Source organism: Myotis brandtii, unplaced genomic scaffold, assembly GCF_000412655.1.
Source record: "Myotis brandtii unplaced genomic scaffold, ASM41265v1 scaffold123, whole genome shotgun sequence".
NCBI classification, from domain to species: domain Eukaryota; kingdom Metazoa; phylum Chordata; class Mammalia; order Chiroptera; family Vespertilionidae; genus Myotis; species Myotis brandtii.
In genome coordinates this window covers 8,333,231-8,343,934 of record NW_005354291.1, presented here as the reverse complement: position 1 = coordinate 8,343,934, position 10,704 = coordinate 8,333,231, and the positions used below count along the sequence as shown (strand labels likewise).

Genomic DNA, 10,704 nt, shown 5'->3' with positions numbered 1-10,704 from the left:
TAAAGCAGGCTTTGATCTATCCAAGGGTAAATGAGTAGTTCTCTAAACCTTAATATACAAACAGCTCTCCAGAAAATCCATTCTACTGAAGAGTTCAATAAGTAGTGTTATTAAGTAACACGTTATTTCTTTGATTTATAATTGCTATGTAGCTATTCCTAATATCCCCAAGCACATATAAAACAACTTCCTCTGTTTAAGTATGTTGTGAATATTGTTTTACTTTTTCTATTCATTTACATAAGTGGTAATGGTCACTACTTAAAATAAAAATAATGTCTCTGATGTACATGTCACTCTTCAGAGAAATGTGCTGATGGTATATATATAATTGATTCATCTATTTTTTTTATGCAGAAAGGCTCTATATTAACTTGCTAGAACTGCCATAGCAAAGTAACACAGACTGGGTGGCTTAAACAACATAAATTGATTTTTCACAATTCCTGGAGGCTAGAAGTCTGAGTTCAAGATGTCAGCAGGGTTTCTTTGTTCTAGAGGCCTCTCTCCTTGGCTTGTAAATGGGCACCTTCTCTCTGAGTCTTTACATGGTCTTTTCTCTATGCCTCTCTCTGTGTCATGATCTCTTCTTATTTTTATTTTGTTAATCCTCACCTGAGAATATTTTTTCCATTTATTTTGAGAGAGGAAGAGAAGGACCGGGGTGGGAGTGAGGGGTAGAAAGAAAGAGAGAGAGAGAGGTGAGAGAGACACATCGATTTATTGCCTCCCGCACGTGCCCAAACTGGGTCTAAACCCACAACCCAGGTATTTAGCCTTGACCAAGAATTGAACCCAAGACCCTCAGTGTGCAGTCGACACTCTAACCACCGAGCAACACTGGCCAGGGCCTGATCTCTTTTTATAAGGACAACAGCAGTGTTGGATTATGACCAACCCATAGCACTTCATTTTACCCTAATTACCTCTTTAACGTCCCTATCTCCAAATACAGTCACATTCTGAGGTACTGGGAGGTGGGAACTTCAACGTATGAATTTTGGAGGAACATCATTCATGCTATGCCACCACCCTGCATATCAAGATTTTCAAAATAATGGAATTCAGGGCCCAGCCTGTGCATCCCTTCCCTTTGGGTGCCCCTTGGTTCTTAGGTATCTAATACCAGTCAAGCAAATGACTATAGGACATGTGTTTGTATCTCTCTCTTGATTCAACAGAGAATGTTTTTCTCCCAAAGTACAAAGCATCTTCTTAAAGAAGAAGGCTGACAACCTGGGAGGAGTGGGTGTTTGGGAATTAAATGAAAGGTATTCTGCTTTCTTCATGATTGCTGTGGGTGGCAGGAGATGAAGAGATTATTGAGGGATAAGGTTGAGTGAAAGAAACAGTTAATTTTGTTTTGAGATAAAAATTAATCTAATTTTTGAGGTAGAAAATTAATTTAAAATATGCTAGAGAAACTTTTCTCTTTCATTAAATTTCCACTTTGGAGTATGGATTGGTATGGGACAAATTTAGCCAACACTGGATTCAATTAATTCTGCTTGGGTTTAGATCGACTTTCCCAGGTCTACCTGGAAACATAACTAATTTGAGACTTTGAGCACACCATCAAATCTCCCTGGGCTCCTTGTAGCTTCTCCCCCTAAAGCAGTGGTTCTCAACCTTCTGGTCCTTTAAATACAGTTCCTCATGTTGTGACCCAACCATAAAATTATTTTCGTTGCTACTTCATAACTGTAATGTTGCTACTGTTATGAATCGTAATGTAAATATCTGATATGCAGGATGGTCTTAGGCGACCCCTGTGAAAGGGTCGTTCGACCGCCAAAGGGGTCACGACCCACAGGTTGAGAACCGCTGCCCTAAAGCAAAGAGGCAGTAGAAGCCCAGGAGTTCTGAGCCTTCGTCACACATTAGAATCGACTGGAGTTGTTCAGAAAATGCCAAAGGCAGAACCCTACCCAGAGATTATACTTTAAGGTCTGGAGTAATATTGAGATATAATATTTTATTATATTTTCTTTTCCTAAGCTCCCAAGGCAATTTTAATGTCTAGCTAGGGTTGAGTCACTGTATTTATTGATCTAAAGGACCCTTCCAACTCTACCATTCCAAGGCACTTACCTACAAATTGACTTCAGCTGGGCTTAACTCTGATAGGCGTGCCAATTAAGTACCCTGGCTTTCAATTTACCTTTTCGTTCAGGATTCAGGAAAGAAAGGCATTAGCTTTTAATTTAGGAACCTAGCCTCTTTATTCCTGTTTATCCACTCATTATCCAGAATAAGCCCAAGTCATACCAATGTTCAGTGCAGAAGTAATGCCTTCCCTTTCAAAACACATTGGTTTTCAAAGAGTTTTATTAGTTAAAGATTGTCCAGAAAGCATTAACTAGAATATATATATACATAGTGTGTGTGTGTGTGTGTGTGTAAATGGCCAAGACAAAGTCAAGACAAAGTTAACAGTAGGATGCTCTAATGACTACAACTCTTTGTTGGCGCAGTATATAATTTTTCTCATTAGAACAGTGGTTCTTGTCCCTTATGGAACCTTAGAATTACCTAGGAAGCCTTTTAAAAACTCTTCATGCCCTGGCTACATCTAGACCAAATCAGAATCGCTGGACTGGGCACTAGTTTTTTTTTAAGCTCCTTAGGTAATTCCAAAATGGAGCCTGGTTGAGAACTGCTTGGTATAGAATGCAGCTGTGTGGACAAATTACACCAAGCAGCCAGCCAGTGATGAAATGCTAACAGTGTGGTAGCCAGTGCCTTGATTAGAAACAGCACCTTCCTTCCCAATGAAAATCATACTTTTTTTTTTTTTTTTGCTAAAATTACCATTGTGAGGGAAGTTGTTCTTTTAACTATTCTGCATTACTAGACCACAACTATTTCTATGGAAGATGGCAAATGAAATGTTTCCTTCTTAAGATACCGAATAAGATGGAGGCCAGTCTTCTCACAGACGCCTTTGAAGATAATTGAAATACTGGGTAGAATAAACACCAAGCACAGAAATTATATTAGGAAATAAAATTTTTAGGTTATATTTCAACAAAAATGTTTCAGTGATATATGCCTTTTAAGTTACTGGTTTATTGTTTACTGGTAAGTGAACAATTCATTTTAGTATTATATCTTACACTTATTGTAGAGTGTTATATTCACTGAAAATGTAGAGCCCAAAGCTCTAAGTTAATACTGTTATATAAGATGTGTGCTTAATTGTTATTCTGGAGCTTGGTTCTGGTATCTACCCAAAGCCTATAAATCATTCTCAAACAAGAAAATCAAGTAATTAAGCTCTCTGGCCTGAATCTGATCTATACTTTCTACCTTCAGACTAAAAAGGTATGCACTTATAGAGCTAGTTAAACTCCCTTTTAATGAACCTGGATCAGAGAAATGATTCGCTAATGCTTTCACAAACAGAGGGAGTATGGGAGCTGATTTCCTCCCAATCAAACATGCCAAATCCACTGTTGTTTCAGTGATATGGACAGAAAGCCAAAGCTGACATACATGGAAAAGGATGATAAAAGTATTAATAGAAGTTAGTTAAAAAAAAAAAAAAAGGCGCCTTCACAAATTACATTTGAGCTCTTCTTGAGATGACTCTAGGGCAGTGGTTCTCAACCTGTGGGTCGCGACCCCTTTGGCAGTCAAATGACCCTTTCACAGGGGTTGCCTCAGACCATCCTGCATATCAGATATTTACATTACGATTCATAACAGTAGCAACATTACAGTTATAAAGTAGCAACGAAAATAATTTTATGGTTGGGTCACAACATGAGGAACTGTATTTAAAGGGCCAGAAGGTTGAGAACCACTGCTCTAGGGCATGTTGCAAATTCAACAGTTTATGGTCAGTTGCCTTTTACCTTTAAAAATCACACAAAATGCCCAGCCGGTGTGGCTCAGTGGTTGAGCGTCAACCCATGAACCAAGAGGTCACCTGATCAATTCCCCATCAGGGCACATGCCTGGGCTGGATCCCCAATAATGGGAGTGCAGGAGGCAGCCAATCGATGTTTCTCTCATCTATGTTTCTATCTCTCTTTCCCTTTCCCTTCCTCTCTCTCTAAAATCAATAAAAACATATTTAAAAAATCACACAAAACAAACGATTATTTAGAATGAAATGGTTGGTTTAATATTCATGGACTTGAGAAAGAACTGGAATTAAAATTCAGTCTTGGATCTGAATTAGCACCATCTGAATACAGAAATAATTCAATATACATGCACAGATTAGTTTTCGTAACATACACAGGTAAAATATATTTGTTTTACTTGATATACTTGTTTTGAAGAACCCTCCTGGGGGGTTAAACATATTTTTGTTATTAAGCTGGGCATGACACAGGTTGAACGCCCCTGAGTTCCAGGGCCTTAACAAAATTAACTTCCAGCGGCTTGCCCGTGCCTTTGGTGAGTCTCAGGGATCGGATGCAACCTCTGAACGGAACGTTGATTGTCAGGCCAAACTGGTTAAGGCCATCTGAAAAGCAAAGCAAAGAGGGCGCAGTTTTGAAATGCAGCCACTATACAGAAGAGCATGTTTCAAAGTCAACTGCTGGTTTGAGATTAAATTGAAAGGTTTTTATGCAAACTTAGTGATTCTTAGCTTTACTAAGAGTTAAACTTGTAGAGAAATACTAGCTTTTTATGGTAATGTACCAGAAACCCGGTGCACAGATTTGTGTACCGGCGGGGTCTCTCAGCCTGGCCTTCGCAGGCTGAAACCGGTTCTCCGACATCCCCCGAGGGGTCCCGGATTGCAGGCGGGTGGTTCTCGGGTGACACCGGAATCAGGCTCCCTTCTCTCTGGTTCCAGGTGCGTCACCTGAGAACCACAGCTGCCAAGTCACCGCAGCCGGGCAGCTCCTGCGTTGAGCATCTGCCCCCTGGTGGTCGGTGCATGTCATAGCTACTCAAATGGTCGGACAGTTGCTTAGGCTTATATTTATATAGAGATTATAAAATTTGGAGGCACACACTTAAAGATATCAAACAAATAATTTGGTTTAGAATGAACACTTTTACAGTTAACAAAGCCATGGATCAAGTACTTTACTGAATTCAGACATGGGTTTTTAGTGGTGACTTATTCCATTCTTACATTGTGAAAATAAAATTCGAAAGGTAAAATTGGTTGAAAACGTATGCAAAATCTTCCTCTCATTAGGGAGAGACTCCTGTCTCTCAGCAGGCCTACTAGGTGCTAACCAGGATATCATTTCATAGGCTGTGAATGAAGAAAAATATTATCTTCTTTATACTATCTCAGGGCTTATCCTGATTGAAGCAGAAGTAGGTCTTGTTAAAACCTACTTGTTAAAACAGAAACCACTTTGGAAAGAGGCGCTCTGAATTGGTCCTCATTAGAATCCTGTAGCTTTTCCTCAGTCAACCACTGCTGAATATACATGTTGCTTGTTTTGCTAAGCAGAGGAGCTTAACCATACATGGGGACAAAAGCTTCTTGCCAGAATGCTGAAAGACCATTCCAGGAGTCTGTTAGTGCCGTACTTGTTAAGAGGCACTTGGCTTATTTCTCATCAAGTTGGGCTCTCTTGTTTATAGGCACTTCAGGTAACTCTCTGCAGTTCACAGGCTATTTTTAATGTGCTGGAGAGGGATTTTGATTGCAGTTATTACTTGGGTTTCCCTGTAATATAAGTATAAACTCTAAAATAACCTAAGGGGGAAATTAGCTACATTTAACCCAATGAATTCCAGAGCTTGAGGAAATAAGTTCCATAACCTTTTATGATTCCTCGGGTATATTAATTTTTAAAAATTCAGAAAGAACACCAACCCTGGCCTTGGTTATTGTTAAATGCCTCTTACCTTTTATAAGCCAAATTCATTTCCACTATCCTCCATCACCCCATGAATGAAACTTGGGGGCTATCATGAAAAGTTCAGTCTCATGTGGTTTATATAAATAATATGCTCATTTTATACGCTGGAAATGTGAGGGAAGGTGTTATTTATGGGAGCAGATTCTAAAGCGAGGAAGCAAGTCTACTTAAGCACACATTCTTGGACATATTTATAGAAATATAAATGTTTTAAAAATCATGAGCACAATACAGCAAAGGAATTTTTACTGGGGTAGACAATGCTCACCTGGGAAACCTCCAACAAACACAGGGTCATTGGTGTCAGCTGATGTAGAGGCTGGGTTTGGGCTCTGGGCTTCCACCTGGTTCCCATCCACTGTCAGCTCAATGCGATGCTTGATCTTGTTGGCCCTGACTGTATGCCATTGTCCGTCACACAGATGCCCTGGGACCCCGGCATCATAGACAGCAGTGAATCGGCCGGCGCCATTGTCTACGTGAAACATAATCTAGAAAGGAACGAAGTGAACAGTCATGGACGGTTTCATGTGATGGTTCACATGATAAAAATTGTCAGGTCTCTAGGAAAGACATCAGCTGGAGTAGTTTGAAATGAACATAATGGGGTCATTAAAATTAAAAAAAAAACAAAAATGACTAAAACTGCCCAGCGGCTGTGGCTTCGTGGCTGAGGGTCCACTTATGCATCAAGAGGGCCCTGGTTCAATTCCCGGTCAGGGCACATGCCTGGGTTGTGGGCTCGATCCCCGGTGAGGGGCATGCAGGGGGCGCCAATCGATGTTTCTCTCTCATCTATGTTTCTCTCTCTCTCTTCCTTTCTCTCTCCCTCTCTCTCTCAAAAAAAAAAATCAAATAAAAATATGTTTAAAAATGACTAAAACTGAAACACAAATTAAAGACCAGGAGTCACAAATTATGATCTTTGCTTTGGGGCATTGTTGGGAGCAGTAGGCAAGATGTGTGAGGCTAGCGATAAATCTGCTTTTAGAAAATGTGACATATAACTCGAGACTAGCTGACAAATAAACAGGGAAAATTCTACCATAGATCTTTTTAAAATGTGATCGTTCTTAGTGAACCTTATAACATTTTCTTAAAAGATGTTTAGAGTGATTCATTAATTTGGCTTACAAATTCATTTTAAAAGGTTATTGGTTCTTTTTCAATTTAAGCTTTTGATGTTTTATTCATATGTGGTTTTTTTTTTCCCTTTATGGATTCCATTTCATATATAGGATTGAGAGTTACATAAATTACTTTTTGGGGGCAGGCTTCATGTCACAGGTGCCAAAGACTTTGGACCAGAAGGCCAGTTAAATTCTTAACAATGAAGCACTTAGATTGGTAGTTCTTGCCTAAATGAGAAAAAGCTGTTTTCAGTAACACGGAACGGGTCCCTGAAATTCGAGATGACAGAATTCTTTTGAAGCTGACGAAGAAAAGAAACATACTGAAACATTAAAAACAGTCCATCTGGCAACACTTTTGACAAGGTAAAAGAAACAGGAGTTTTAAAAGGAAGATTAAACGTACAAGAAAATACGTGAAAAGTTTGTAAACTATGCCGTGGTGTAAATATTAGTTAAGATTTTACTGTATTGGGTGGAGTTTGCAATAACGGTAGCGTGGAGAGGAATCCAGGGGCATGGTAGTGGAACTTGATACCCTGACAAGTTGATAGTAACTGTGATTATAAGCAGGTGTTGAAATGAAGTTTATTCCAAGATGTAGGGAAAGCATGTTTTGAAAATCTGGCAAAACTATGAAGTGTTGCTTATTTGTTCCCCCTTTAGCCTCTATGCTCCTGGATCTTTTTGCTTTATTTCCTTTGACGATAGTTTGAAGGCCCAGAGGAGGCAAGGAGAAGGCAAAGGATTGCATATTTTGGATCATGATGCGGTGTTTCTTCTTGGGAGGCAACAGTACCCTATGAGTGGAAAAACAAACAGAGTTGAAGTATGATTCCTATTTAATAGCCAGAAAGAAAACTTGTGAAATTTCTTGCTTTGCCTTCCTCTTTTTACCTGCCCCCTATCTTACAAAGTATATATACACAGGTGGTCCTGTTATCGTTGTAATTTGCTATTAATATGAATAAAGGAAAGAAAGCAAAGTCACCTGGAAGCTTCACCAGGCAACTATAGCTTCACACCATGCTCTTCCTCCAAGGGGACAACCCCATAGAAGTGTGGAAATCTGCCCTGACCGGTTTGGCTGTGGATAGAGCATTGGCCTGCGGACTGAAGGGTCCCAGGTTCGATTCCGGTCAAGGGCATGTACCTTGGTTGCGGGCATATCCCCAGTGAGGGGTGTGCGGGAGGCGGCTGATCGATGTTTCTCTTTCATCGATGTTTCTAACTCTCTACCCCTCTCCCTTCCTCTCTGTAAAAAAACCAATAAAATATATTAAAAAAAAAAAAGAAGTGTGGAAATCTTGGAAAGTTAATTGATTAGCTTGAAGAAGCTCCTGATTAAAATCCTCGAAGAATTACCTCGCTGTCTTTTTTTGTTTGTTACTCCTCACCTGAAGATATGTTTCCATTGACTTTTAGTGGGAGTGGAGGAGAGAAAGACAGAGAGAAACATCGATGTGAGAGAAACACATGATTGGTTGCCTCCTGCATGAGCCCCAACCAGAGCCCGTGCAAGGGGGGAGCCTGCAACCAAGGTATGTGCCCTTGACCGGAATCGAACCCTGGACCCTTTTGTCCACAGGCTGACGCTCTATCCACAGAGACAAACTGGCTAGGGTTCCCTTACTGTCTTGTTCTCTCTTGCTCCATGGCCCTCACTCATCTGTGTGTTTGTGTGTTCTCTCTCCACAACCACATGACCTGACACACAGATGCTGGATTGGACTGTATTTTAATGTGGAGCAGGAGCTATGGGCAGTGGCCTTTATTCTGACCCGGCTGAGTTTTTCCATGTTAGGATGAAGGGAAATGGGACAATTGGAAGCCCAGGGTTTTATTTTCCACCCAAATAAATATTACTCATTCTCCTGTTCGAGTCTCAAGAAATTCTTTTCCTCCTGACATTGCAAGAACTCCACTCCCACTGGTAACAGTCCCACTGCAGGGGGCTGTTGATAGGCAGCCAAGGAGTAAAGAGGTGTTTATATTGGATCATCCATTGTAAGCAAATTAACAAAATATATTATATAATATAAATTTATTATAACTTTTTTCTTTTTTGAAATGGTATATGGATGCTTTTAAATAGAAATTGAGACACCAATATGTCAGCTAGCCACCTATTACTATAAGAGGCAAAGACTGATTTTAGACAATCGAAGACTCCTACTTCCTTCCCCACTAAAACCAAGAGTTTCATAAACTATATTTACAAAGAGGAGAACAGTAAGAGCTTGAGATCTAAAACTATTCCATCCATTATTAGTCAACACAATTGGCTTACTGTAGGATTAGCACATTTAAAGTTTACATTGATCTACAGAATAAGTGTGTTAAAAACACACATAATTGAGATAATCCCTGCAGAATGAAAAGATACAATCTAGCTTTCTCTCATTAAAGAACAAGCTTCATGAAGAAATCAGAAATATGTAGACAGCTGCCGCTTACCTTTTCATCAATCATTTCAATACCCATTCCATCCATTTTCTGGCTGCTGATTCCCAGGAGAACCCCGGTGGTTCTAGTTGTGCGGAATTCAAATTCCACAAGAAGGTCCAATCCCACTTTGAACCCACCAACTATAAAATAAAGATTTTAAAAATTGTAGATTAGAGTTTAGGGATTATTAATTCAAATCTGTATAATAGAACTGTTTTACTAGATTTCAATTCAGATGTTAGCCAATTAAATAACTAAGTTCCAAACTTTCATATGGCCTGTACTTCAACTATTATATTATACTAGAGGCCTGGTACACAGATTCATGCACATTGAAAGGAGAAAAGATACAATCTAGCTTTCTCTCATTAAAGAACAAGCTTCATGAAGAAATCAGAAATATGTAGACAGCTGCCGCTTACCTTTTCATCAATCATTTCAATACCCATTCCATCCATTTTCTGGCTGCTGATTCCCAGGAGAACCCCGGTGGTTCTAGTTGTGCGGAATTCAAATTCCACAAGAAGGTCCAATCCCACTTTGAACCCACCAACTATAAAATAAAGATTTTAAAAATTGTAGATTAGAGTTTAGGGATTATTAATTCAAATCTGTATAATAGAACTGTTTTACTAGATTTCAATTCAGATGTTAGCCAATTAAATAACTAAGTTCCAAACTTTCATATGGCCTGTACTTCAACTATTATATTATACTAGAGGCCTGGTACACAGATTCATGCACATTGAAAGGAAATTAATTAGAAGGTGGCTGGCAGGGTGGGACTAGGCCAGAAGGGCCAGACACACGTCTAGACACAACCTCCTGCAGTCCTCCCTGGCCAGCCGCACCTGGGGTGTCATTGGGGCTCAAAGGGCATCTGCGGAGTGAGTGGGTTCCCTTTGCCAGGTGGGGTCCCTTGGCCTAGCCTGTGGGGATCGGGCCAAAACCAGCAGTCCGACATCCCCCGAGGGGTCCCAGAGTGCGGAGAGGGCACTCTGCAAAGTTGCCATCGCTTGGCAGCTCCTGTGTTGAGAGTCTGCCCCCTAGTGGTCAGTGCACATCATAGCTACTGGTTGGAGCATCTGCCCCCTGGTGGTCATTGCATTTCATAGCTACTGGTTATCTACACTAATAAAAGAGAAACATGGTAATTAGCGTATGACCGCTACCCTTCGCATTGGCTAATCAGCATATCCTTATGCAAATTAACTGTCAGCCAAGATGGCGGCCGGCAGCCATGCACTGAAGCGAACAGGGAGGCTTGCTTGCTCCAGTGACTG

The 10,704-nt window shown here is 40.2% G+C and overlaps 1 protein-coding gene across 4 annotated transcripts in view; it reads right to left on the bottom strand.

Moving 5' to 3' along the window:
* Window positions 1-4,206: 4,206 nt before the first annotated feature.
* The window catches only part of LAMA2 (laminin, alpha 2), a 476,871-nt gene continuing 470,373 nt past the window's right edge, over window positions 4,207-10,704 (bottom strand). For 2 of the 4 annotated variants that reach the window (XM_014533789.1, XM_005858976.2), the window contains 3 exons: window positions 9,844-9,974; window positions 6,112-6,334; window positions 4,207-4,477 (listed from right to left, as the gene is read on the bottom strand). In XM_014533789.1, the coding sequence (XP_014389275.1) occupies window positions 4,323-4,477; window positions 6,112-6,334; window positions 9,844-9,974 (509 nt within the window). In that variant the 3' untranslated portion in view covers window positions 4,207-4,322. The remainder of the gene's footprint in view (window positions 4,478-6,111; window positions 6,335-9,843; window positions 9,975-10,704) is intronic. The other 2 variants (XM_014533790.1, XM_014533791.1) reach the window with 1 other exon arrangement.